The sequence below is a fragment of the Oryctolagus cuniculus genome, chromosome 11, assembly GCF_051225735.1.
Source record: "Oryctolagus cuniculus isolate XC-2025 breed Fujian yellow rabbit chromosome 11, ASM5122573v1, whole genome shotgun sequence".
NCBI classification, from domain to species: Eukaryota; Metazoa; Chordata; class Mammalia; order Lagomorpha; family Leporidae; genus Oryctolagus; species Oryctolagus cuniculus.
The window spans coordinates 119482838-119510506 of record NC_142877.1 but is presented as its reverse complement, the minus strand read 5'-3'; the positions used below and the strand labels follow the sequence as shown (position 1 = coordinate 119510506).

Sequence of the window (27669 nt, the reverse complement as noted above, 5' to 3'; positions counted from 1 at the left end):
GGTCAGACCCACGCAGGACCAGGGAGGGGAGGGCGGATCAGACCCTCCTCGCAGGACCAGGGAGGGGAGGGCGGGTCAGACCCACGCAGGACCAGGGAGGGGAGAGCGGGTCAGACCCTCGCAGGACCAGGGAGGGGAGAGCGGGTCAGACCCACGCGGCATCTGAGCGTTTGTGTGAAGAATTTATTGACGCGGTTGCCACAGGGCTGTAGTCCGAGGGCCGCCCCGCGGTTTCTCCGAGCAGGTCTGGGCCCGGGGCTGCTCCCGCAGGGGCGCCGGCTACAGGAACCTTATCCCGGCTCCAAACTGGACGCCATCGCAGATCCTGGAAAAGAGGGGGAGAGGGCAGGGAGCACGCTGGGACGAGTTCCCGCAACCCGCGTTCCGCCCTGTGCGGCTTGCTCACTGGCAATACAGATGTTATCTACTTGGTTAAAAAGAGGGGGGGGGGGGGCGCGAGTCACAGCCTGCGGCCCGCCCCCACCCCGCCCGCGGCTCTGCCAGCGCAGGAGCCTGCTCTCGGGGGCACAGCCCTGCGCCAGCCCTGCCACCCGCAGCTGCGTTAAGGCTCGGCCTCGCAGAATGAGGACACGGAGGCACAGCGCCCCCTACAGGCTCTTCTCACCGCCGGCACGGCAGATGGGGGGGAGGGGCGGGGGGGGTGCTGGTCCAGACCCCAGGAGGGCCCCAGGGCTCAGGAAGAGGCTGCGCCTGGCCACCCCGCAGACAGGAGAGGGCCTGGGCTCTGACATCGTGAGAAGGACGCTCCACGGGCAGGGTCCCCGCGCAGGGCGGGGTGGGGTCTGCGGACAGACCGCTGCGCCCGTTTTACCCGTGTTCAAGACACAGACTCACGGGTGCTGGGGAGCCGGGGCCCTCAGCCAACCCAGCAGCGGTGCTGACATCGGCAGCCTGCAGGACCCACGGTGACCCACACTGACGACCTCGGGGCAAGACCCCAGATGCAAGCTGTCATTTTCAGGTTTAACACACAGGAGGGGCAAAGCGGAAACTGAGTCCGCCCTCCCAGGCACACTGACACCTGGTGGCCACAGGCAGTACTGCACAGGGCCGGAGGCCGGAAGGCGCAGGACCGTCCGCCCCCGCCAGTGGGGTCCCAGGGGCGGGTCCAAAGTGCAGCCAGAAGAGTGGGACTCTCTGGAACCCAGGACAACCACGGCGCGAGGGGCCCCGGCCCCAAGGCCCTCGGCACGTACACGCCTCCCGTTCAAGCAGGATGGCCAAGCAGCTCTGGCGGGACGCACGCTTCCCAGAGGCAACACCAGAGCGCTTCGCCGCAGCTGGGCAGGCGCAGGATGTCTGCCGAGTCCTCTGAGCACGCCTTGCTCCAGAAACCAGGACACACGCTCGCCTCCCTGCACGGCAGACGGGGTGGTGGGAGCCACACGGGGACCCCGAGAAGGGCTGCCCGTGTGGGCGCAGCTGCGGGACAAACCACGGCCCGGCACACGCCCGGCAGAGCCGAGGGCAGCCACACCTCAACGCCGCGGAGGGCTGCTGTCGCTACCGCCCCCTCTGGACAGGGACGCGGAGGCCCGCAGAGGTGGATGTCTCCCCGGGTGACGCGGCTGGGCTCCGCGGCACACGCCTGCAGTCCTGTGACTACGCCCTGGTCAGCTCTGCCATGCATGGCGGGCAGCCGGGGTGTGGGGAGGGGCCCGAGGGGCTCAGGGCAGCGGCTAGCAGGGGCGGGGTCCCCGCAGGGCTGGGGGCCGGGAGCGCCCGGCGGTGAAGCCCAGGAGCTGGCGCACGCGGCTGCTCTCCCAGCAGCGCCGCCCCGCCTCACGCGAGTGTCAGACCGGCAGAGCCCACTGCGGCGTCACGTGTGAGACAGGGCTGACTCAGCACACGCTGGCGGCCACACGGACGTGGACACGACAGGAGGGAGGCAGCACAGCCGCGAGTGCAGCAAGCCAGGCTCGCCTGACCCGCAGGCTCACGGCCAGGACCGCGCGTCTCCCCGAGCGCCCGCGACGGGACCTCACCCACAGTGCACTGGAGTTTGGGGGCGGGGCTCCAGCACAGGCCCCAGGGTGGGGCTGGACCCCACCTGAGACTGGTTTGCTCTAGTCCTCTGCCCTGCCAGTGAGACCACGTCAGGACACCCACGGGCCGGGAGGAGACCTAACACTGTGGCCACGCTGGGCGGCTCGTCCAGCCTCCTGCCGACAGCAGCAGCCGGCCCCGGGAGTTGTGTACAGGTGCCCCAAGCTGCCTGACACACCGTGAGGACGCACGTCTGCACTCCTTAGAACTCATGCGTGCAGCGTGCTGGCCGCTGGACCAGACGGGACTGACCGCGAGCTCTGACCTCAGTCGCCCTCTACAGCCACGGCTCCCAGCCATCAATTCAACAACCACACGGACCGAGGAAAACTCCGTTAGTTCCCCACACCCCGTGCACCGAGTACAGCGCCACCTCCACGGGAGGCAATGACGTGCCCGCACCACACCGGGCACCAGCGACCGCGAGGGGCCAAGAGTGGGGGCAGACGGTCCCAGGACCCAGAGCGGGGGGCAGACGGTCCCGGGACCCAGAGCGGGGGGCAGACGGTCCCGGGACCCAGAACGGGGGGCAGACGTCCCGGGACCCAGAGTGGGTCCCTCTCCCTCTCCCTCTCCTTGGAACCCCAGGACCCAGAGTGGGGGCAGACGCCCCGGGACCCAGAGCGGGGGGCAGACAGCCCCGGGACGCAGGGCGGGGGCAGACGCCCTGGGACCCAGAGTGGGGGCAGACAGCCCCGGGACCCAGAGCGGGGGGCAGATGCCCGTGGCTGGCCTCCGGACCTGAGCGGGTGTGGATTTCAGTACCTCGCGGGGTCCTGGAACCCACCCCCAGAAGCCCAGGGACGACTGGTTAGCACATCTTTTCCCAACAAAGCGAGTGGAGGAGAGCCGGGCGGCGGGGCCGCCTGCAGCGAGGCCCGGCAGAGCTCTCCGTGGCTGGGCAGCTCCAGCGTCGGGGCTGCGGTGTCAGTCAGAGACAGCGCCTCCCGCCAGCGGCTCGCGAACGCCCCGCTGACGCCCATCCCGACCCTAGGGGCTCCGCCCCCTGGGGGACAGCAAGGCTCAGGGTGAGAGGGAGGCGACTGAGCAAGTCCAAAGCGGAGGCGGCGACGGGCGCGGCCCAGCACGCACCTGTCCCCTCTCTGCACGCCCATGGGGATGCAGTAGTTCAGCTCCAGCCGCGCGATGTTGCCCAGCCGAAGCACGATGCCCGCCCCGTAGGACCAGCGGATGCACTCGGCCAGCTTCCGGATGTGGGCTCTGGGCCCCTCCCCTGAGGAGAGAAGAGCAGGTGTCACCAGCGCCGCCCGCCCGCCCGCCACAGCCGCTGCAGGAGGTCAGGGGCCCCGCCCGCCCCCTGGGCCCGGCACGTCCCACCACCTGGGAAGCTGGGCTCCACGCTGGCTCAGGGCTGTGTCAGAAGGCCTGGCACCTCCGGCTGGGGCAGCTGTGAGCCCCCCCACCCCACGGAGCCCCCAGTGGCCACAATGAAGGGACAGAGCGCTCGCTGGTGCCCCAAGGCTATGTGTGTGGGTTGCAGTCCCCACCGGGAGGGGTGAGGAGGCGGGCGCTTCCTACTACAGCGCCGAGAACCGGGGCCTCTGGGAGGGACTAGGGCTGGACAAAGCCATCAGCGTGGCGCCCAGGGCTGGTCCGGGGGTTTCACAAACGGCAAGTGAGACCAGAAGCAAGGGCCACGCACACGCGTGCTCCCTGCCTCACATGGTGCCACCTGACGTCTGCCAGCCAGACGCCGTCACCAGACGCCGCCCAGCGACACCGCCCGCCCGGCCCTACGCCGCCCGCCCCCTTACCGTAGTTGAGGTTGCAGAGGTTCCCTGCGTTGAGGAAAAAGTGGGTTCTGAAGAGTTCCCCGAAGCCGCCCTGGCCGGGCCGGAAGGGCAGTGGCGTGTACAGGTGCAGGCCGCCGGCCCAGTACGCCTCGCCCCCCAGGTAGTCGCCTGGCGGAGCAAGAAGACAAGAGGCTCCGATGCACCGCGGGCCAGAGGGCCGCGCCCAGCCCCGGCCCAGCCCAGCACCGGCCCAGCCCAGCCCCGGCCCAGCCTAGCCCCGGCCCAGCCCAGCCCCGGCCCAGCCCAGCCCCGGCCGAGCCCAGCCCCGGCCCAGCCCAGCCCCGGCCCAGCCCAGCCCCGGCCCAGCCTAGCCCCGGGAGCTGTGGACCTTGCGCGGGACCAGCCTTCTCCCCGTGTGACCCTGATGCAACCGAGGAGTGCGCGGCGGGCAGGGCGCAGCGCGGCTCAGGAAGGACAGACGGACCCCATCTGTGCGGGTCACCGGGCCACGCCCACCTGGCCCGAGAGCAGTGTTTCGGCAAGCGCTCAAGGCCACGATGCAGGCACAAAAGCAGAGGTGTGCCTGCCATCTCTGCAGCCGCACAGCGCGACGGCCAGCGCGGCACCCCACACCGCGGCCTGTGCCACGGAGAGCACACGCCCCACTCCTGAGAACGCTCCTACCCACTCCACTTCAACCGAGAGCAGCCGCACACGAACACCAACCCGCACGCTGGGACCGTCTTCAAAACACCATTTAGCAAGCGTCTCAGTGCCCTTTGGCACAGGCGCCAGGCCTGACACCTCCAGGAGCAGCCTCCGCGGCTCCTCGCTCCGGGACGAGTAACAGACGGACGTGGTTCCGGGACACCGCCCTCGCTCCCGGACGCTGCCCCTTCTGATGCAGGGGCACAGCCCGGCGCAGCTCTACCGGCCTCGGGCTTGCCTCTGTGCTTTGGGAATTCCTCATGTCAGAGAGACAGAGACGGTGACGGGTCACCCCCAGATGCTCGCAAGGGCTGGGGCTGAAGCCAGCGGCCAGGAGCTCAACCCAGGCTCCCAGTGAATTCAGCCGACCCTACAGCTCCCAGCTCCTGCGCTGGTGGCAGCTGGGTCAGGAGCCGGAGCTGAGAGTCCAGGGACCGCGGGCGGCAGAGCTGTCACCCCGCGCCCAGTGCCTTCCCGTTTTGTTTCTCTAGAAGCACTCTCACCGCAGGGAGAGAATCGCGTCGTGCGGATGAGCCACGCGCAGCACCGTGGGCGATGCACCAGAGCAGCACTCGGTGCAGCGGCGAGACAGCACAGGCACCGGACAGGGGAGCACACGGCCACCCAGGTGCCGGTCCCCATCAAGTTCCAGACCAGGCTGGCGGGAGCAGGACCGGGACAGCGTCCAGAGGACAAAGCCCGAGTGCTCCGAGTGCCGGCGCCCGTGCTGCGGCGCGGCAGGCTGAGCGGCCGCCAGCCCACGACACCGGCGGCCGGTTCTCCGAGTGCTGGCTGCGGCCCCGGCTGCTCCCTGCCCAGGCACCAGGGAAAGCAGCAGCAGACGGCCCACGAGCTCGGATCCCTAACCCCAGCATGGGAGAGCCGGGCGAGTCCTGGCTCCCGGCTTCCACTGTGGCCATCTGCGGAGTGCGCCGGCAGACGGAAGCTCTCTCCCCCCGCCTGTAACCCTGCCTACACATGAACACATACGTCTTAAAGAAAGGTCCAGAAAGGGCAGGGGACGGGACAGTGAGGTCAGAGGCCGGCAGAGGCACCAGGGATGGCTAAGCGGAGTGGAGCGGATCTGCGGGCAGTGAGGCACCTCTGTGTGCTATCCTGAGAATCCTTCAGGGTTTGTGGAAAACGGGATTTTTTTAAATAGAAATAGTTTGAAATCCATGTATGCGGCGTCCTGAGAGTTCTCGGGGCCGAGTGCTGGGCAGAGCTGGGAGACGGCCGGGACACTGCAGGCCGCAGCACAGTGCAGCCTGCGAGTCCGCGCCCCTCAGGTTCCTGCGTCGGCTGATGCAGCCCCTGGGGGCAGCAGGGAGGGCTCAGCACGGGGTCCCTGCACCGCACGGGAGACCCCGGCGAGTCCTGGGCTCCCGGCTTCCGTCTGGCTCAGCCACGCTGGGGCGTGAGCCAGTGGATGAGTGTGCTTTGTCTCGGTCTCTCTCTACCTTCCAAATAAACAGGATAAATAAAAATTTAATAATAAAGTTCATGAAAAATGCTTATTATGAAAAAAAACCACACACGGATTTCAGAATGTGCCGCACCAAAATAACTCCGCCCCCAGCACTTCTGAGGCGCCCTCAGTGGCAAGAGCATTGTGCCCCCCGCCGCCCACAGAGCGCGCACACAGGGCCCCGGGGAGAGCCGCGGACTGGGGCTCCCACGGCGCCGAGTGCACGCGCTTCCCACGCTGTCACGGGCGCTGTGCAGGGTGCCCGACAACTGCCAGCGCCAATCAGTGGATGTAAAGTGCTTTAGAAACAGTGTGTCTTACGGTGTCAGTAACATGACACGTGCGGCCATTGAAAATGATAAAGTGAAAGAAACACTTAGGATTTATGCCAGTGAAACTCGGCGAGGTGCCGCGTGAGACGGGACTGGGCGGCACAGCGCCCTCTCTGGTGGGCGCCTGCAGGGCACTGCCTTCTCCAGTTCTGACAGACGTTCTGTGCCTGCTGCACGCTGATCTGTGTTGAGCTAATTCCATTGCTGTCAAATATGCATGCTACTGTTGTCAGATTTAAACCAGCAAACACATGGTTTTAAAACTTAGGTGTGGGGCCAGCGCTGTGGCGCAGCGGGTAAGGCTGCTGCCTGTGGTGCCGGCACCCTATATGGGCGCTGGTTCAAGTCCCGGCTGCTCCACTTCCAGCTCTCTGCTATGGCCTAGGAAAGCAGTAGAAGATGGCCCAAGTGCTTAAGCCCCTGAAGCCACATGGGAGGCCCAGAAGAAGCTCCTGGCTCCTGGCTTAGGATGGGTCCAGCTCCAGCTGTTGCAGCCACTTGGGGAGGAAACCAGCAGATGGAAGAACCACCACTACCACCACCCCCCCCCCCCCGCCGCCGCCTCTCCTCTCTCTGTGTAACTCTTTCAAATAAATACATAAATCTTTAGAAAATGAAGTTAGATGTGGAGGCCTGCGCTGTGGCGCAGGGGGTTAAGCCGCTGCCTACAGCAACCACATCCCACACGGGCTGCTCCATTTCCGATCCAGCTCCCTGCTGATGGCCTGGGATAACAGCAGAGGCTGGCCCAAGTGCTTGTGCCCCTGCACCCCTGTAGGAGTTCCCGATGAAGCTCCTAGTTCTAGTTCTGGCCTGGCCCAGTCCTGGCCACTGTGGCCAACTGGGGAGTGAACCAGCAGATGGAAGTAACTCAAACAAACTGTAACTCTTTCAAACAAATTAATCAATCCTGAACAAAAACACAAGGGAAACCTGGCCATGACCCCGAGGACCCAGACCTGGCTGTGACCCCGAGGACCCAGACCCAGCCCCTGGGTAATGGACAGACCTGACCGTGACCCCAAGGACCCAGACCCGGCCCTGCTGAGGACAGACCTGGCTGTGACCGGATAATGGACAGACTTGGCCGTGACCCCGAGAACCTAGACCCAGCCCCTGGGTGAGGACAGCCCTGGCCGTGACCCCGAGGACCCGGGCCCGGCCCTGCTGAGGACTGACCTGGCCGTGACCCCGAGGACCTAGACCCAGCCCCCGGGTGAGGACAGCCCTGGCTGTGACCCCGAGGACCCGGGCCCGGCCCTGCTGAGGACTGACCTGGCCGTGACCCCGAGGACCTAGACCCAGCCCCTGGGTGAGGACAGCCCTGGCCGTGACCCCGAGGACCTAGACCCAGCCCCTGGGTGAGGACCGACCTGGCCGTGACCCCGAGGACCCGGGCCCGGCCCTGCTGAGGACTGACCTGGCCGTGACCCCGAGGACCCGGGCCGGCCCTGCTGAGGACTGACCTTCGCTCTGTGGGCCGATGCTGTGCATGCTGAACCCGCGGACGCTCGTCGGTCCCCCGAGGTAGAACCTGCGACAGAACGGCAGGTGTCAGACAGCTCACCGCAAGTTCTCACGTCTGGGCTGGATGGCGGCAGCGCCAGTTAGTCACACACGACCACGGGGAACTCCATAAAACCCAGCCTTTGAGTCCAAACTCCTTAACGGGTGCCCAGAGCTTTGGTGCTGCAGGTGACGGCAGACCCGGGGGGGGGGGGGGGGGCTGTCCACTCCAGGGCAGGAGCTGCTCCTTGAAAATCGGCGGCTCACACCGCAGCACGAAGTTCAAGGCCGGATGCAGGATGAACCGGGCCGTCCCAACGTGGCAGGAGCAGGGGAACAGCACCAGAAGCAAACAGACCGACGGGAACCACTGCTGCTCTAACTTTTTTGCATTACTGTAATTAGGTTGTAATTTTCAAAAGGTTTTGGTTTCTACTGCTTCCTCCTGTGTTTCCTGAGGCACCGGGACGACCACACTCCTTCGCTGCCCCCAAGTACAGGAAAAGCACAAGGTGAGAACGGCTCAGACGTCCCTTCACTAGGACGCCGGCCAGCGCTCCACTGCGCAGCCCCGGGAAGGAGTTACAACGAGGAGAGAAGCCTGCAGCACCTGCCGGGCTGTGGGGGCCCTGCTGACCGGGAGCGGCGGGGGCTGGGCACGGCACAGAGGGACGGGGAGCCGCTCCTGGTCACCCCACAGCAGCAGCGCCGAGTTCACTCGCTGGGCACCTGAACGTGGAAGTGTACGACGGGCTTTCAGACCTTGAGATCTCTGAGCAGAGCCTTCCTGAATTCCCCTTTGATATCAGAAACAAACAGGAAGCGCCCTTGTCTTCAAAATGACAAGCCTTCACATTCTTGGCAAGAACTCAAACGACGCAGGCAGCACCCAACCCGCCCAGGGCGGTGAGCCCAGCGTGACCTGCGCCCGGCCGGGGCGGCACCTCGGCGGCGGGGCCCGAGCGCAGCACAGCGCTCAGCGTGCGGACACCCGGCTCGTTAGTTCTGGTCATCACTCCTCCTTCAGGTGCTTCTGCTGGAACTTAATCACTTCCCGGCCGGGGGCTGTGGAAGGCACCGCTACATTTTTTGCTATTAATCACATTCCTATGATGGACATCCTCGTACATAAATGTCTGCATTTATTACTTCTGTAAATTAGACTGGCTGAGGGGAAACTGTTCGGTCCCAGAGCTTATAAATTTAAAATTGTTACACTTTGAAACTGTCACCCAAAAAGGCTGAACCAGTCGAAGCTAAAACAGGAGCGGAGCTAACAGCCAGCGCAGGGTGGGAGAGGAGCCGCCAGCCCCAGGACGGCACCTGCATTTCCAAGCAACAAGCATAACCTCCCGCCCGCCAGCGGCTGCCGCCTCCCGGCTTTGCCAGGCTGTGCGCCCGGTAACCACAACCAGGACTCCCTCCCAGGAAAGCAAAAGGAGCGAAGTCTCCACAAAGTTATTCTCGAGGGCTACTTCTGAACCCTGAGACTCCCTGAGAAGCAGCTGGACGGCAGGCCGGCAGGTCCCGCGCACGCAGGCAACGAGACGTCAGCGGCTGCCGACGAAGGACGCAGGACCTGGGGCATGTGAGGGTCCCTCCAGCTTCCTGAGAAGCACACAAAACGGCACCGCGCAGCACACGGCCACAGCGGCACCCGTACAGGCACGCGCACGGCTGCACCGGCACCCAGCGGCCCCAGCGCCCACTACTCAGCACCCAGTAGTACCGAGTGCACCTCCTTAAATGTGTCTGTGTTTGCAATGTGTATCGACTGTATTCTTTCATAAGCAAAAGGGAGCAACACAAGCTTTTCAGTATAATAAAGCTAACAGAAAGCACAACAAATAGGAAAGACGAGAGCTTGGGTATTCTGAAATTAGCTTAAACATAAAAACTAACATTTGAAATACTGCCCCCCTCAATAAGCATACTTGTTTAAAACATCTTGTAAGAGGGGCTGGCGCTGTGGCACCCATCACCCCGCATCCCACATGGGCACCGGTTCAAGTCCCGGCTGCTCCACTCCAGATCCAGCTCCTGCAAATGCGCGGGAGCGCGGCGGAGGACGGCGCTTACACGGGAGACCCAGAGTCTGGGCTCCTGGCTTCCGCCCAGACCAGCCTTGGCTGTTGCTGCCATCTGGGGAGTGAGTCAGCAGACAGAAAATCTGTTTCTCTGTAACTCTTTAAATAAATAATAATAACAACAACAATAAGCCAGGTGCAGCTCACCCCGCTCGCTGGCACTCACCTGTCAGCGATGCTGGACGGCTTATCCCCGATGGGCACCAGCATCCCCCCCCACAGAGACGCCGAGACGACCTGCGCAGATGCAAACACACAGCTGTTTCCACTGCCTTCGTCCGCGGAGAAGAGGGGCCGCGCGCCGGTGCCCGCGGCCCGCACGGCCGCCTCGGTGCCAGGGCCCGGGGGGGGGGCTTGCGCGGCTGAAGGCCGGCACTGTCTGGTGCTGCGTGGAGGCTTTTCCCGGAGCAAGCGCAGCTCTAGACCGGCACACCGAGGTCGGCCGGCGAGGCTCCCACTCCGACCCCGCAGCTCAGCCCCCGCGGTGGACGCAGCGCCCTGGCCTGCTCAGGCCTCTCCGCCTCAGGACGCCCCCCCGCACAGGGTGCGAAGGCACAGCGTCTCCTCCGTGCCTTCAGGAAACAGCGCCCCCTTGCTAGCCCCTCACTCCCACAGGGCGCGCCCCGCCTGCTCCCGGCGGCCTGCCTGCACCTGTCCCCAACTCCTGCTCCCCGTCCGGAGTAGCAGTGCCCACCACGACCTCAGACTCCCACCGAGCCCTCACGGCCCCTCCCTCCCCGGCCCCCGCCAGCCGTGGCCCCTTCACAGGGCCCTGGGTCCGGCTCAGGTGCTGCCTTCTGAGACACTTCTCGTGGCCCTGATCAGCACCCTCTCTTCCCCCTGAATCTTGCTTCACGCCGCTTGTCACCTCTGGCCAAATGAGACAGCAGCGGCTCTGCCGGCCCCCGCCCGGCCCCCGAGATCCCGGGAGCGTCTGCCGGCCCCCCTAGATCCTGGGGCGTCTCTGTGGCCCCCAGCCCCACCCCCTAGATCCCGGGAGTGTCTGCCGGCCCCCAGCCCGGCCCCCCTAGATCCCGGGAGTGTCTCTGTGGCCCCCAACCCGGCCCCCCAGATCCCAGGAGCGTCTCTGTGGCCCCCAGCCCCACCCCCTAGATCCCGGGAGCATCTCTGTGGCCCCCAGCCCGGCCCCCTAGACCCCGCGCTCCTCCAGAGCAGGAGGTGTGCTTCATTCACTGGCAGTCGCGGCACAGCCGGCTGCCGTGCACGGGCTGGCAGGCTGGGTGGGCGGGCGGAGAGGTGGCAGGTGGATGGCTGGCGGGAAGACAGAGCAAACACAAGGTAAGCACAGGCTGCATGCGCACGGCCGAGGAGCCTCCCTCCATCTGGGTGCTCCGAAAAGGCCTGCGGGAGGGAGGCTGTGCCAGTCTTAAAGGAGGGAGTGGGGGACAAGAGAACAGCTGAGATGAGGAAGCCACAGCCGGCAGAGGGCGGCATGAGGGCCCGGCACCGCTCGGCCTGCAGCTAGTGAGGAGAGGGCGACAGCTCCGCCTGTGGGCGCTCCCCTTGCAGGCAGGGGCGGCTCGCGAGGAGAGAGGGCGACAGCTCCGCCCGCGGGAGCTCCCCCTGCAGGCAGGGCCTGACAGGCTCCCAGGGTTTCAGAGGACCCACCTGCCTGCAGTGAGCAGGAGGAGGGCCAGGGGGCAGCAGTGAGCAGGGACAGCAGGGGCTGGGGGGCTCTGAGGGGCAGCTGGGGCGTCGCTGTGCAAGCCGGGGTCCGGGGCCCAGGCAGGGAGGTTTCAGCACGCCGGCTGCTTCAGTCCTGCACAGGCCGGGGCCGAGGCATCCGGAACACTTGATCTGGGGCTGGGCAGTCGGGCGAGCGCCTGCGGGCACGGCGGACAGAGGCAGCTGTGGCCACAGTCGGGAGGCCTCCTCAGGACGGGCCGCAGAAGTGGAGAACCAGGGGAACCCGGGGGAACCCAGGCCCTCGGGGCAGCGAAGGCCCAGGAGAGAGACTGAAGGCGGGGAGAACGCAGCCAGGCAGGGCCACAGAAACCGAGAAGGCAGAGCTCGCAGCTGGGCAGCGAGCGGGGCAGCCCGGGGACGGACGACGCGGAAGGGGAGGCAGGCAGCAGGCGCCAGGGGGCGCTGGACCAAGGACTGAACGGGGCAGTAGCGAGCTGTGCTCAAATAAACCGTCTGAGACTGGGGTGCGGGCCACTTCACTAACACTTGCAGCCGGGGCCAGCATCCCATAATACTACACCAGTTCAAGACCTGTCTGCTCCGCTTCCCACCCAGCTTGCCAAGGCGCCTGGGAAAGCAGCAGAGGATGGGCCAATGACTTGGGCCCCTGCCACCCACGGGGGAGACCCGGATGGAGTTCCAGGCTCCTGCCTGTCCCCTGGCCCTGGCCCGGCCCCAGCCACTGCGGCCATTAAAGAATTGTCTGTGTCTCTTCCTCTCTCTAACTCTGCTTTTCATGTAAATAAGAAGAAAGACAGAAAGACAGAGAGAAAGACAGAGAGAAAGACAGAGAGAAAGACAGAGAGAAAGAAAGAAAGAGAGAAAGAGAGAAAGAAAGAAAGAGAGAAAGAGAGAAAGAAAGAGAGAAAGAAAGAGAGAAAGAAAGAGAGAAAGAGAGAGAGAAAGAGAGAGAGAAAGAGAGAAAGAAAGAGAGAAAGAAAGAGAGAAAGAAAGAAAGAAAGAAAGAAAGAAAGAAAGAAAGAAAGAAAGAAAGAAAGAAAGAAAGAAAGAAAGAAAAAAATAAATCCCAGGCAGCAGGCAGCAGGTGAAGGGCCCAGTGCCGGGCACTAGAGGACTTGAGGGTCAGCTGGGGCCCTCCCAGCCGGGGCTCTGCCAGCTGCACCACTGCCAGCCCCGACGCCTCGTGTCCTGGGAGGACGAGGGGCCAAGCGGCCTGGATCAGAGGAGAGACCGTCTGCGGAGGCACTGGGCGCGCGGGCCGAGCAGAGCCGGGGCGAGGGGCACGCCTGTGTCCGGGGGTCATATGTGGCGGCTGGCGTGAGACTCCCACACAGCAACAGCCGCTCGTGCCCGGATTGGGGGGCGTGACCCCTCCTGCTTGCGCACCGCCATGCCGGGCGCCCGCGTGTGCGCCGGGATCTGGGACCTGAGATCAGACGGGGACGCGGCAGCGGCGGCAGCGCCAGCGCCAGGCACTCACCGAGTCGAACACGAGCTGTCTATTCAGCTGCAGCTCAAAGTCCTCCTTCAGGAAGCTCACGTCCCCTCCCGTGTAGCCGGCCAGCTCCTGCGGGCGAGGGGCCTCCGGTCAAGGGGGCAAGACAAGCGGCCAGGGACCCCGAGTCCTGTCAGGGGACCCCAAGTCCTACCACTGACTCGTGTTTGACACACGCCTTCTAGACGCTGGGTCCTACCCGCGGTGGACAGCACTGGGCCTCACCGCACACCACTGCCCCGCATGGCAGGGCCCGCTCCGCGGTGGACAGCACTGGGCCTGACCACACACCACACACCACAGCCCCACGCGGCAGGGCCCGCTCCATGGTGGACAGCACTGGGCCTGACCGCACACCACTGCCCCACACAGCAGGGCCTGCTCCGCGGTGGACAGCACTGGGCCTGACCACATACTGCACACCACAGCCCCGCACGGCAGGGCCCGCTCTGTGGTGGACAGCACTGGGCCTGACCACACACTGCACACCACAGCCCCGCACGGCAGGGCCCGCTCCGTGGTGGACAGCACTGGGCCTGACCACATACCGCACACCACAGCCCCGCACAGCAGGGCCTGCTCCGCGGTGGATAGCCCTGGGCCTGACCACACACCACAGCCCCGCACAGCAGGGCCTGCTCCGCGGTGGATAGCCCTGGGCCTGACCACACACCACAGCCCCGCACGGCAGGGCCTGTTCGAGGTGATTGGCCGGGAGGCCCCGTCGGCGCCTGGGCTGAGGACCCAGGCAAGCTTTCACAGCGAGTCCATCCGCATCTCATTTCCAGTTGCTCCTCTACACCGTGCCCAGGTCCCCGGGCTCCTGCCCCGCACGACAGGCAGGGCCAGGGCCAGGGCCAGGGCAGCGCCCACCGGGCTTGCGACAGGGAACGCTGCTCTGCCTGGCCTCGGCCGAGGGAGTGGGTGAACGGTAGAGGGCACGTCTGTCTAGGGCGGGCACCAGGCACACGGCACAGGCTCCCCTCTCTGCCGCCACAGCTGGCAGCAACATGCCTGCCGTCAGCTGACCCCACAGCTGACCAAGGACACCCCCCACTCCGACTCCCAGCTCTCCTGGCCGTGACCAGCCCAGGGGCCCCAGCGCCGCGCCCACCTGGGTTCCGTGACGCCACCAGGCAGCTGTGAGAAGCAGGATGTGAGCCCGGGCTAGGAGGCCCAGCCAGCAACTTCAGAACCTGCACACTAAGGGAGTGAACGATCCACGCGACATGACCACTCCGTGACCCCCGGCCCCAGCCTCAGCGCCTGTGGAGGGCTTGCCCCCAGGCCCGCCAGCCGCAGAGGTCAGAGGTGAAGGCTACCTGGTTCACTTTGAGCAGGGCGCCGCGTCTGGGTAAGATGGACGAGCTCCGGGAGTCGATGACCATTGTGTGCTGAAAGAGACGGGCGCGGGGTGTTCCTTCAAACAGCGCCGCCTGGGCACTGTGGGTGTGGCCCGGGCCAGGGCCGCCACAGTGGGAACCGCTTCACCCTTCCACAGCCCGGGGGAGGGCGGCACCGGCGCTTCTGTCTCACACAGGACAGCGACACCCAAGACCAAGCCTTTGGGCTTCTGCAGGACGACCGACCCCCTCCTCCCGTGGGCGCTGACCGTGCCCTGGCACCCGGCCGCCCGCGCTCTCCCGCGTCTCCTCAGCCTCACACGGGGGCAGGCTGCTTCCCCAGGACAGCCTGGCTCTCCGGCAGCTGCAGGCAGAACCCACAAAGCCCTCACCGACAGGGACGACTTCAGCGAGTGTCCACTCTCCTTCCGCACCGCAAACGACGCCGTCCTTGAGAGGCAGCCCAGCTCGCGCCACACGCCCTCCCACTTGACGGTGTGGCTGGTCTTCCACACGGGGAACTGCAGAGGCAGGCGCACGCGTGGGGACGTCGGCACAGCCCACGGTCCCCAGGGCTGCTTTCTAGGATCTGCTTATTTGGGGCCAGTGCTGGGGCACAGCGGGTTAAAGCCCTGGCCTGCAGCATCCGCATCCCATATGGGCACCGGTTACAGTCCCGGCTGCTCCACTTCCGATCCGGCTCTCTGCTGTGGCCTGGGAGAGCAGCAGAAGACGGCCCAGGTCCTTGGGCCCCTGCACCCACATGGGAGACCCAGAGGAAGCTCCTGGCTTCGGATCAGCTCAGCTTTAGCCACTGCAGCCGTTTGGGGAGTGAACTAGCAGATGGAAGACCCTTTTCTCTCTCTGGCTGTACCTCTCACTGCAACTTCCCTTCAGATAAATAAAATAAATGTTTTTCTTTTTTTTAAAAAAAGCTCTACTTATTTATCCGAAAGGCAGTTACACATGTGGGTTGGGGAGAGGGGAGCAGAGGGGAAGCGAGAGAGCCCTTCCATCCACTGGGTCACTCCCCAAAATGACCACAATGGCCAGGGCTGGGCCAGGCTAAAGCCAGAAGCCCAGAGCCCCATCCAGATCTCCCGTGTGGGTGCAGGGCCCAAGCACTTGAGCCGTCCTCTGCCGCTTTCCCAGGTGCATTAGCAGGGAGCGGGATCAGAAGTGGAGCAGCCGGGACTCGAACCTGCACTCCCATGGGAAGCTGGCATCACCACACTGGCCCACCAGCCACGTTCTGGAGTGAGGCATCACCAAGCAGCTAGGTAGGTACCTAAGATGATGCATTTGTGAACGATGGCAGGGTAAGGGAAGCGGGACGGGCGGGGCGGAGGGTGAGGCGGAGGGCGGAGGGCAGAGGGCAGAGGGCGGAGGGCGGAGGGCAGAGGGCGGAGGGCGGAGGGCGGAGGGCAGAGGGCGGAGGGCAGGGTGGAGGGCGGAGGGCAGAGGGCGGAGGGCAGGGTGGAGGGCGGAGGGCGGGGCGGAGGGCAGAGGGCAGAGGCTGTGAGCTGAGTCGGGGACTTCCCAGGCCGCCCACGGGGAGCCGTCTGGAGGCCGCGCCCCGTCTCTGGACAGCCTGCGGTGGCTCTGGGAAGCACTCAGGCCTTCACTCCCGTAGGGAAGCCGGGCAGCGCGGCAGCTCCACGCACCCCGGAGGGTGCCCCTCCCTGGCATTCTCGGGAGCCCTCCGGCCACGAGGGGTGGGGAGGCCCCGTGGGCACCCACACGGCACCAGGGCTGCAGGGGATGTGGGGTCCTCACTCTCCCTCACCGCAGGGCGGCTCTCCACAAGGACACCGGTGCCCTCTGCACCTGGCCGTCACGTCGGCCCACGGCACGGCTCGCTGAGGCAGCCCTCCCCTCTGTGGCCTGAGGACACGCAGGAGCCCGACCCAGCCCTCTCCCCCTCCGCTCAGCGCCCTCGACCTCGGGCTGCCAGGGCCTCTGCCCCACGGCCCGCGGTCCTGCCAAGGCCCCTGGCCCAGCAGCTCGGCACTTGGCTTTCACCTCTGCGACCCCGTGTGCATAAACAGGTTCCGCTCTTCCAGGAACCTGCTCTTTTAAAAAAGCTTAGAAAAGCAGCTGATGGGAGACCAGGAGGAAGCACCTGGCTCCTGGCTTCACATCCGCCACAGCACACCAGCCGTAGCAGCCATTTTGGGGGTGAACCAACAGAAGGAAGACCTTTCTCTCTGTCTCTCTCTCACTGTCTAACTCTGCCTGTCAAAAAAATAAAAATAAAAAATTTAAAAACAATTTAAAAAGCTTAGAAAAAAGACAAGGGGCGGGGGACACCAGAGAAAGGTGGGAGGAAGCTCCCGGTGCCCCTGCACGCTGGCCTCGCTCCAGCCCGGGGGGGGGGGGCAGCGTCTGTCCAGGCGTCCTGGCATCCCGCCACAGGCCCACGCGGGCTCTGCCACAGCAGGTGGTGAGGCGCCTTCTTCCAGCGAGGAAAGACTGCCACTTGGTGGAGAGAGCTGGAAGTGCAGCCGCTCACGGCCCTTAACCCGTCTGCCCTGGGCTTTCCTGACCTTGGTCTGCAAGGACTGAACCCGGGCAGCTCCTCTGTCATGAGCTCGCACCGCGCCAGGCTCTGTCAGGGGTGGAGCCGCTGGTCTGAGTCTCCACACAGCCCCACGAGGCCCTGCTCGCATCCCCCTCAACTCACACAGCTCAGGAGATCTGCAAGGGCCAGGGCTGGCAGGGCTGGGGGAGCAGCGGGGCGGCCTGTCCCGGGTCCAGGAGGGAGAAGGCACCAGAAGCTTCCTGGGCCCGGCCCCAGCGGCTCTGATCCGGGCAGCTCAAGGAGGCCCCGCGTGTGCATTGTTTCTCCTGCAGGCCTCACTTACTCAAAGGCAGGGAGAGACAGGGAGAGACTTCCAGCCACCGGCTCACTCCCAGATGGCCGCAACGGCCAGGCCAAAGCCAGGAGCCAGGCGCTTCATGCCAGTCTCCCATGCCCACGTGGGTGCAGGGCCCAAGCACTTGGACCATCCTCTGCTGCTGCCCCAGGCGCATTAGCAGGGAGCTGGATTGGAAGTGGAGCAGCCGGGACCCGAACCGGCGCCCACGTGGGATGCGGCACTGTAGGCAGAGGCTGATCCCGCTGTGCCACTGCGCCGGCCAGAGAGCTCACGTGTACAAGTCACAGGTGAGGCCGACGCTGCTGTCTGAGCACACGTGGGGGCACAGAGCTCCAGGCGCTCCCTCCTCAACAACCCTAAACGGGAGGGGAGGGGCGGGGAGAGCGCAGAGCAAGGCAGAGGCCCGCAGCCGAACCCTGAGACGACACTGATCCCCGGCTGCCCTTAGCCACGTCTGTCGAGGTGCTGCTCAAGTGACAGGACGGTGACACCGTCCGAGCCTGAGGCACGTGGGCTGGCACCGGGCTGTGCGGAAGGACAAACACGGACAGGCACAGGGCGGACGACGCCAGCGTGGACGCCCGGCAGCCTGCACCCGGCTGCAGAGGGGGCGCCCAGCCAGGGGCGGCTGCTGGGAGGGCAAAGGGCTTGGGCTCTCCCACCCCCTCCCGCTCACTCTGGAGCCAGGAGCAGGCGCTTTGCTTGCGCCCACGTCCACAGAGCGCGGCCGAAAGCCCACTCACGCTGTACTCGGCGGAGGCTCCTCTGTCCGTCTCCCGCAGCGAGCTCCAAGGGAACTGCCCGGTGACTTTATATAAGTTCACAGAGAAGCTAGGAGGCAACGGAGAGAGCGTCACAGGCTGCACAGAGCGAAGTCACAGCTGTACATGAGGGCCTGGCCGGGAGCAGAGCCCAGCAGGCGGCGCTGCGGGAGCGGGGGCGGAGCCGGCAGGTGCCCCGCACAGCAGGCCGGCTCCTGAACCCCTCCACGCGCCAGGGTACTCGGGTCTGCTGGGCTCCCTACTTTCTGTCGAAGTTTCCAGGCTGTGGTTTGAAGAAGGACAGGCCGTACGAAGTTTCCTTTGTTCCGTAGGAAAACTGGAACGTCACCTTTTCCGCACGCCCTAGGAGATTCGGGAGCTTAAGGCCAAGAACCTAGGAAGAAGAAAAAACCCCAGTGGCCCGACTGCAGGCAGGGCGCGGCTCTCCACGGTGGGGCAGCCGGAGACTCCTGACCCAGTACCGACTGCAGCCCAGAGAGCCGCCCCTCCTGCTCACAGCGCCTCCCCTCCTGGCACGCCCGCGCGAGCACACGCCCCCTGCACACGGAGCCGACCGGTGCCAGCCACACGCAGACCCTGCCAACTGGGCCGCTCTAGGCAGTGAGCCCTGCAGCCCTGCAGGAGGGGACCCGAGCGAGAGGTTCCCCGCTACTCCAACCACTGACGCTAAATAACGCATCAGACCCGCAACAGCCCCAACTCCAGCAGGCTCAAGACACGGTGCCGGGACGGGAAGTTCTGAGGCTGCCTCAGCTCCCAGGACGCAGGGCGCCACCTGCAGGCCCAGCGCAGGGCGTCACCTGCAGGCCCGGCACACAGCGCCACCTGCAGCCCCAACGTGGAGCACCACATACAGGTCCAGCGCACAGCGCCACCTGCGGGTCCAGCACACAGCGCCACCTGCGGGCCCAGCGCACAGCGCCACCTACAGGCCCAGCGCAGGGCGTCACCTGCAGGCCCAGCACACAGCGCCACCTGGGGGCCCAGCACACAGCGCCACCTACAGGCCCAACGTGGAGCACCACGTACAGGCCCAGCGCACAGCCCCACCTGCGGGCCCAGCACACAGCGCCACCTGCAGGCCCAGCACACAGTGCCACCTGCAGGCCCAGAGCACAGCGCCACCTGCAGGCCCAGCACACAGCGCCACCTACAGGCCCAGCCAGCACACAGCGCCACCTACAGGCCCAGTGCACAGCGCCACCTGCAGGCCCAGTGCACAGCGCCACCTGCAGGAGGGCAGAGCAGTCCGTACCATGCTGCCTTCGTTGTTCCCCACCATGGTGTTGTAGCTGCCCGTCAGCCTCCTTAACTCGGTCACCTCAAAGGTGACGTCCAAGCCGTTGGGAAGGGCGTCATCGCCTACGTGAACAGAAAAAGGGAAGCAGTGAGACAGCCAGAACGTCTCCTACTGGTCCCGCTGTGGAAGCGGAAAAATCAAACAAGGTTCACTCTCTCTGCAGGCTTCTCTGGAGGATGCACCGTCCCCCACAGAATCAGAACACACCCCCACCCTCAGACAGCCTCCTTCTACCCCTCTCAGAACCCCCCAGAATCAGAGCACCCCCCAGAATCAGAGCTCCCCCCAGAATCAGAGCACCCTCCACACTCAAACAGCCTCCTTCTACCCCTCTCAGAACCCCCCAGAATCAGAGCACCCCCCAGAATCAGAGCACCCTCCACACTCAAACAGCCTCCTTCTACCCCTCTCAGAACCCCCCAGAATCAGAGCACCCCCCCCAGCAGCCCCTCTGGCTTCCACGCAGTGCCTGAGAGCAGCTCTGTGCACAGGGTGCGAGGTCTATAACAGCCTGTATGTGCACACGCCAGCTACGAGGAGGAGGCTGTGCACACTTGCCAGGCGCGGGGTGGTTCCGAGTCGTGTTCTGAACGGTTACTACTTGAAAGGCGCATAAGGGGAAGGGGACCACCTCCCACTGCAGGGAGCCGGAAGGGAAGCAGCGCAGCCAGGACTGGAACGGGCACCTCTGGTAACGAGTCCCGGTGTCCCGGGGCACCTCCACCTGCTAGGCCACCAACACTGGCCTCTTAACTGACTTCAAATGCAGCATCGGTGGCCGGCGCTGTGGCAGCGGGTTACGCTGACGCCTGCAGGGCCAGCGTCCCACACGGGCATTCCCGGCTGCTCCACTCCCGATCCAGCTCCCTGCTAACGACCTGGGAAAGCGGTGGAGGGCGCCCACGTGCCTGGGCCCCTGCACCCACGTGGGAGCCCTGGAGGAAGCTCCCGGCTGTGGCCGGCCCAGCCCTGGCCCTTGCAGTCACTGGGGAGTGAACAAGCTAACAGAAGACCTCTACCCCCCCCCACAGTGTTAGGTGTGCAGAACGCAAAGGCAGAGAGCAAGGGGAGCTCCCATGAGGCTCTCCCTCCCCACCCCGACTGTTCCTCACGTGCTGTTAACCCCTGACATTCTGCCCCACATCTGCTCAGCCATGAACCAAAATCGCAGCTTCCTGCTCACGCGAGCCCCCGGCTTCCAGGGGCCGCTCTCGGCACGGACGGCGCAGACGGGACAGCACCCGGGCAGCACACGCAAGCTCGCTCCGTGAAGCCCTTCTAGGAGATTCCGAGGTGCGGCCGGCGTGGAGCCACTGCCGAGGCGGAGCAGCTGAGCTCGTCCACGGCCCTGTCTGCGACCGGGAGAGCAGAGCGAGAACCAAATGCCACCAGCAAACGCCGCGGCGAGAAGCACCGGAGTGGCTCAGGCCTGGGCGCAGGATTGCACCCGGGGCGGGACTCACACCTCGCCACACCTCGCTTCCGCCAGCTGAAAACGCTGTAGAAACGACGGTGGTGCTGCCTCGTCAGGCGTCTGAGGGGTAAGGCCGGGCACGCACACTCACTGCAGTGCCACTCAGGTGCGGGCCCTCCTGCTCCCCAGGGTGTGGCGCCCCCCCACCTCTGCTCCCCTTTGCCAGCCAGCAGGGCCCAGGCTGAGCCACACAGCAGATTCACCGGCAGGGCCCCAACGCCCACGTCCGTGCCCCAGGCTCCCAGCGGGCGCCGCACTGCCAGTCGGGACCACACTGAGAACTGGTCTGCTCCTCCTGATCCCTCACTGTAACCGAGGTGGCCTCCAGCCTCCCCGGCACGTGCATGGTCACGTGACAGGTCCCGGCCAATGGGGTGAGGGAGTGCTGAGCACAACACCTGGGTGCTGTGCCCTGTCCATCTCCCCCCCACCCCGAGGCTGGAGCAAGGCCGCGCGCTCAGCCATCGGGGACCCGGGGAAGACAAAGGGCAGACACCCAGGCAAAACCACGCCATCGGGGCGACCTCAGGGACGCAGCCACCCCGCAGCCCCAGCTCACGAGCTGCGTGCTGCCCCCTGGGCCTCGGCTGCGGGCGCGTGGCTCTTCCTTCCTGTCTCCTTCCCACAGCGCCCTGGCTGTCTGCACGCGCCTTCAGCGCCTCACCTGGTCTTCTCAAAGAAGTGCCCAGCCGAACCCTGCAGAGCTGCACCCCCGCCTCGTCTGCGCCCTCATCACCTCCTCCCTGACCTCGCGTCCCTCCCTCACCCCTGCACCTGCAGCACTGCCCCAGCCCACAAGCCACTCTGCAGCCCTGGGCCTGGTAAGCGCCAGCCCTCCCCGCTCCCACACCAACCCAGGCGCAGCTCACAGGTCAGCCCTCCGGGAAAATCCCCCTGCTCCCGTTCTCTGCCCAGCCAGGAGGCCCATCCCCCCTCAGCTCCTTTTAACAGGGGAGGTGACCACTCCCTTCTACCCCACCCGGACGCTCCCCACAAAGCACTGGGCCTGGCTTGCAGCTGCAGCTCCCCTGCTGTCCGCACAGGGTCAGGTATACAGCAGGTGCTCACTAATGACGGAGTGAACACTGACCAGTCAGGGGACGTGTCCGTGTCACTCAGCGCACGAGAACGTGAACACAAGCCAAGACAGGACTCTTGAGTCCCTTCTTTCAAGCCACACTTTTTAAACATTTTATTTATTTAATTTTTATTTATTTATTCATTTAAAGATTTTGTTTTATTTTCTTAAAAGATTTTTATTTATTTGAGAGGTAGAGTTAGAGAGCGAAAAGTCCTATCCTTCCACTGGTTCACTCCCCAAATGGCCACAACGGCCAGAGCTGGGCAGATCTGAAGCCAGGAGCCAGGAGCTTCTTCCAGTCTCCCACATGGGTGCAGGGGCCCAAACACTCAGGCCATCTCTACCACCTTCCCCGGCCACAGCCGAGGGCTGGGTCAGGAAAGGAGCAGCTGGGACTCGACCCGGTGCCCATATGGGATGCCGGCACCGCAGGCGGAGGCCCAGCCCACTACGCCCCAGCACTGCCCAGGCCACACATCCAGACGGTGTCTAGAGAGACCCTGTGCAGCGCCGGACTGGCACGGTTGAGTGCGGCCTGGCTCCCTCCACGAGGGCCTCTCTGGGGAGCACTGTGCGGTCAGGGGCTTGCACACCAGCACCCGCCCCGGGTCCTGGCGCAGCCATTTGGCACAGAGGTTAGCACACTGCTTCGGATGCCACATCCCACACAGAGCGCCCGGCTCGGCTCCTGCTCCTGATGCCAGTTCCTGCGGATGCTCCCTGGGGGGCAGCAGGTGATGGCTCAACGCGGGGGTCCCTGCCACCCACAGAGCTTCCAGCTTCAGCCAGCCCAGCCCTGGACGTCAGGGGCATTTGCGGGGGTCCCTGCCACCCACAGAGCTTCCGGCTTCAGCCAGCCCAGCCCTGGACGTCGGGGGCATTTGGGGGGGTCCCTGCCACCCACAGAGCTTCCGGCTTCAGCCAGCCCAGCCCAGGACGTCAGGGGCATTTGGGGGGTCTCCCTCTCGCTCTTCCCAATAAACAGTCGAAAGATAAGGAGTCCAGGTCCCTCCCCGAGACCTGGTCACCAAGCCCGTGCGCCGGATGCACCGTCAGGGCTGGGACCGGGAGGACGGACGGAGGACTCGCGGACCGCCGCACACACATACCTTGACACGTGTCAATCAAAACATCCACCTGCCGAAAAATCCCCAGGCGGAGCAGCTTCTCGCGGGCTTCGTGTGATTTCCGCATCACCTGAGGGGGAGGGAAGCAGACACTGCGTCTTCCTACGACACAGCACACAGACGGGGCCCAGTGACCAGGCGGGCGGTCACCGCTCGGCACCAAGCCGCTGACCAGAGGCTGCAGCAGCCAGGCCGGCTGTGGAGCGAGCGGGAGCCCCGCAGGGACGACCACGCGCCTCCTGAGAAGCGCGACACCGACCCGGGCACGAGGGCCGCACGGGCACGGCCCTCACTGCAGGGGGTGGCGACGGCGGTGACGGCGGTGCCATGGAGCGGGGCCGTGAGCTCACCTCGCTGCGTCCCTGCCCCGTCCCACTGTCCCTACCCACGGTTTCCCTTTGTTCCTCTCCTCACTGCCAGCGGCGGTCCTCTCTGAGGGCAGGGGGAGGGAGGGGGAGGCCTGTGTGACGGGGCAGTGTAGTCTCCCTGCGGGGACACAGGACCAGACTTCCCCAAGGGGTCAGTGCGTGGGTGCGGCCCAGGCTGTGAGGCTGGAGAGGAAGACAGACGCAGGGCCAGAGGACGCTGTCGCTGACCAGAGCAGTCACAAGAGACAGCTGTCAGAACCTGAGCTCTGGGCCGAGCCGGGGGCCGGAGGTCAGCGCCATCAGAGCAGCCCCGCGTCACACGAGGAGAGGCCAGCGCAGAAGTCCACGCAGGGCACCTCACAGACGTGACGGAGGCCCGCACAGCAGGGCGAGCACAGCTGGCACAGGGGCGCACGCTGCTGCACAGAGCCCCGCGATCCGCACCAGGGAGAATGCAGCGGGAGAGCCCCGAGGATGGGGTCAGTGTCTCCAGGCCGTGCCTGTCCACGCGCGCAGCCTCTGGACGGAGGCGGGGACACCCGCAGCCCTGCCCCCCGCACTGGACGGGCGCCGGCCGCAGGAGGACAGGCGCACCCTCGATCCCAGTAAACTCTGTGGCATTTGAGTGTTCCTGCTTTTCCCACGTTAACCTTATAAAAATACAGAGTTCGAGTGGGATGGTCAGAGTGCCCAAGCCGCTCCAAGGACAAATCACCAAGCGCAGGAAGAGCCAGTGTGGGCCCGGCCACAAGACTGCTGGCAACCTCCGCCCAGGCCCGCTCAGCAGGTCAGAGGTCAGAGGGACCAGAGAGGAGAGGAGAAAGGGAAGAGAACGGGGGAGGGACAGAGGAGGGCCCCACCCAAAGGGTCCAGGGAGTCAGAAAGAACACAGGAGGACGCCAGCACCGTGGCCCAGTGGGTAAGGCTGCTGTCCGTGACGCCAGCATCCCATGCGGGCACCCGTTCATGTCCTGGCTGCTCCACTTCCCATCCAGCTCCCTGCTAAAGCACCTGGGAAAGCAGTGGAAGACGCCCAAGTGTGTGGGCCCCTGCACCCACGTGGGAGCCCTGGAAGAAGCTCCTGGCTCCCGGCTTCTGTCTGGCCCGGCTCCAGCCACTGCAGCCACTTGGGGACTGAACCAGCAGATGCAAGATCTCTGTCTTTCTCACTCTGTAACGCTGCCTTTCAAATAAAATAAATCTTTAAAAAAAAATCATACTTACTTCAATAAGGTTTTTAGCCTTAAAAACATCTCCAATTTCACAAATGATGATATCGTCCTTCGTCCTCCCAAGTCCATCAAAATGAACGTGTTGCACCACCACCTATGCGACACGAGGACAGCGATTACCATGACCGGCTCAAGCCGAGACGGGGCCGCGCCCCTGGGACAGCGTCGGAAGCAACTTCCCGGGCTTTCTCGCGTCTGACAGCCCCACCTCCTACTCTGCACCTCATTCTCCGCTTTCAGACTTTCTCAGAAGCCTGCCCCTTGGACTCACGCCTTCCTCGCCCACACGTTCTTGTAGATCTACCAGGTCTCCCCAGCCAGGCGGCCGGGACGGCCCAGGCGGCCACACAGGCTCCCTGAGCTGCAAGCAGGCCGCAGGTGGCCGCCGGCCGGGACCCCAGAGTCAGCGGCCGTCAGCCGGCTCGAGGTCGCGGGTGGATGTCCCACAGCACGGTGCCCGCCGACTGCAGGACGCCCCTGCTCTCCGGAAGTAAGCTCCTCGCCAGTGGAGAGGCGTGTGCCCCACGTCTCAAGGCCAGACGTTGAGGAGGAGTTTCCCGTGAGACCCAGGGGCTTTTCCCCAGGAGCAGAGGTCAGAAACACAATCGCAAGCATTTTCGTTTGTCCTCGAACGCTTCTGGGTTTTGTAATGACACAAACACGACAACGGATCTGCCTGAGCGCTCGCCAAGGCGGGGCCTCTCTGGAACCAGACGCGGCACCGGCACCGTGGGGACAAACGCTCGGCTGCAAGGACACCGTGACAGGTGTGCTCACGCCCCAGCGGCTGACGGAGTGAGCGCTCCCAGGGAGGCCCACAGCGAGCCCTGCAACAGAAAACTCACGTCTTTGTTCTCAAGGATTTCCTGTTTGGCTTCAGGTTCAACCTCAACGAATTCCGCTTCTTCTCCTAGTGCTCCAAAATCCGGCCCACTGGACGGGAGGGGCTCCAAACTCTGGGGGGGGGAGGAAGCAGAGGTCAGGGAGCGGGAACCAGCCAGCCAGGTAACCGGCCAGGTAACCACCCAGCCAGCCAGCCAACCAGGTAACCAGCCAGCCAGCCAGCCAACCAGCCAACCAGGTAACCACCCAGCCAACCAGCCAGCCAGCCAGGTAACCAGCCAGCCAGGTAACCAGCCAGCCAGCCAGCCAACCAGGTAACCAGCCACCCAGCCAGCCAGGTAACCAGGTAACCAGCCACCCAGCCAGCCAGGTAACCAGCCAGCCAACTAGCCAGCCAGCCAACCAGCCAACTAGCCAGCCAGCCAGCCAACCAACCAACCAGCTAGCCAACCAACCAATCAGCCAATCAGCTTGCTTTCCTGTTGTTATGCACAGTATCCTAATTTTTATAACTAAAATTCGTATTAGGATAGCTATAGGGGCCAGCGCTGTGGTGTAATGGGTAAAGCCACCACCTGCAGTGCCGGCATCCCATCTGGGCGCTGGTTCAAGTCCTGGCTGCTCCACTTCCAATCCAGCTCCCTGCTATGGCCTGGGAAAGCAGTGGAAGATGACCCAAGTGCTTGGGCCCCTGCACCCACGTGGGAGACCCGGAAGAAGCTCCTGGCTCCTGGCTTCAGATCGGCGCAGCTCCGGCCGTTGTGGACAAATGGGGAGTGAACCAGCGGATGGAAGACTCTCTCTCTCTCTCTCTCTCTGTAACTCTACCTCTCAAATAAATAAATAAAATCGCGGTGGGGGGGGCATGCCAGGCACACAGTAGGCCATCAGCTGAGCACATGCACGTTCACTTCAAGACGCCACCAGGGATGCAAACTGCGCAAGACGCGGCGTCCACTGTACCGGCCAGGACTCAGAACCTGACAGCCCGAGACGAAACCGAACCGCAAAGAGAGCTGAGAGGAGGCAGAAAGCGTGGGCCGCAGCCACAGGCCAGGGAGCGGGATCTTGCGGGAGGTGGCTGAGAGCCCAGAGCTGCAGGCGGTGGGGGGGCGGGGGGCGCAGGGGGCGCCCGGCGCCGCGGCCCGCTCCGAGGGGCTTGGGGGACGCGCCCTGGTGTTGGGCAGCAAGGCCCCAGGGCACTAGGCCTGTGCTGACCTGCTGGAAGCGAACCGGCCGCGCACCAAGGCCCCGTGGGTGGCGGGCTGGGTCCCAGCACCCCCTGGGGCTCTAACTGGGTGACCTTGGACCAGGAGCGCCTCCTGCGGCCCTCCGTGGCGACTCCGTTCCGGGACGGCGGGCGGCCAAGCAGCGGGCACGCTCCGGGCGCCCGGGGCGGCGCACCGGGACACGAGTTCCTGCACCAAGGCCCCCAGCGCCACCCAGCGCGCACCGCGGAGCCCACGCCGGTTTCCCGTCTGGGCTGCCAGGCCACCAGGAGAGCGCAGAGGGCCCCACGCACCCCCACCCCAAGGCCTGGGCCCTCCCGAGCCGAGGAGGGAGCCCCCCGGCCCACCCACCCGCCCGCAGACCCTGCGCACCGACGGCTTTCCGCCTCCCCACGGCCTGGCCCGCAACGGCCCCGCACGACTCCCACCCCGGCCGCGGCGAGAGAGGCGGCAGGAGGCCAAGCGCAGGGCGGCGGACGGGACACCCGGCCCGGCCGAGGGCGCGTCCGCCCCGCCGGGGTCACCGCGGAGGCTCGCCCAGCGACCTTCGGCAAGTCGCGTCCCTCCGCTGGGCACCGCGCTCCCTGCCCCGTCCCCGCCCCGCGGAACCTCGGCGGCCACCCGCACCCGGCTCGGCGCCCCCTCGCCGCGAAGCCCGGCCGCAGCCCCGGGAGCGTCTCCCGCCCGTCCGGCCGCCCACAGCGGTCAGGCAGTCCGCGGGCGGCTGCGCCTCTTACCCGGGCGTGCACCGTCCCCATGGCTCCCTCTCCAGCTGTCGCCTCGCACGGCCGCCCGGGCTCGATCCACGCTCGGCTTCTGAGGGCCGAGGGCGACTCAGCGGTGGCCGAGCCGCGGGTCAGGGCGCGTCCCACAAGGCCCTGGACGCGGGGCACAGGGCGCTGCCATGATGCCCCGCCTTTTTCCCC

General features: G+C 65.3%; 1 protein-coding gene across 3 annotated transcripts; it reads right to left on the bottom strand.

Moving 5' to 3' along the window:
- Nucleotides 1-169: 169 nt before the first annotated feature.
- Nucleotides 170-27669, bottom strand: SAMM50 (SAMM50 sorting and assembly machinery component). Of its 3 annotated transcripts, XM_070053023.2 has the most exons (16): nucleotides 27481-27669; nucleotides 25517-25627; nucleotides 24664-24765; nucleotides 23054-23141; nucleotides 19345-19451; nucleotides 18332-18462; nucleotides 18051-18138; nucleotides 14821-14949; nucleotides 14408-14479; nucleotides 13071-13157; nucleotides 10089-10159; nucleotides 7796-7863; nucleotides 3843-3989; nucleotides 3160-3301; nucleotides 1218-1376; nucleotides 170-325 (listed from the first exon to the last, which is right to left on the bottom strand). In XM_070053023.2, the coding sequence occupies exons 1-15, from the start codon at nucleotides 27499-27501 to the stop codon at nucleotides 1229-1231; spliced, it is 1512 nt and encodes a 503-aa protein (XP_069909124.2). In that variant the 5' UTR covers nucleotides 27502-27669; the 3' UTR covers nucleotides 170-325; nucleotides 1218-1228. The 3 variants fall into 3 exon arrangements, with proteins under 3 accessions (XP_069909124.2, XP_069909125.1, XP_089163835.1); XM_070053024.2 differs by lacking the exon at nucleotides 1218-1376; XM_089307709.1 differs by lacking the exons at nucleotides 170-325; nucleotides 1218-1376; nucleotides 3160-3301; nucleotides 3843-3989 and adding an exon at nucleotides 7219-7624 and having other exon boundaries at nucleotides 7723-7863.

Coding starts and splice junctions, on each gene's coding strand:
- SAMM50 (XM_089307709.1), bottom strand. CDS start 27,501: ATGGGGACGGTGCACGCCCGG. Junction 25,628..27,480: donor TGGGGACGGTGCACGCCCGG/GTAAGAGGCGCA, acceptor TCCCCCCCCCAG/AGTTTGGAGCCCCTCCCGTC. Junction 18,463..19,344: donor GGAACAACGAAGGCAGCATG/GTACGGACTGCT, acceptor TCTTCTTCCTAG/GTTCTTGGCCTTAAGCTCCC.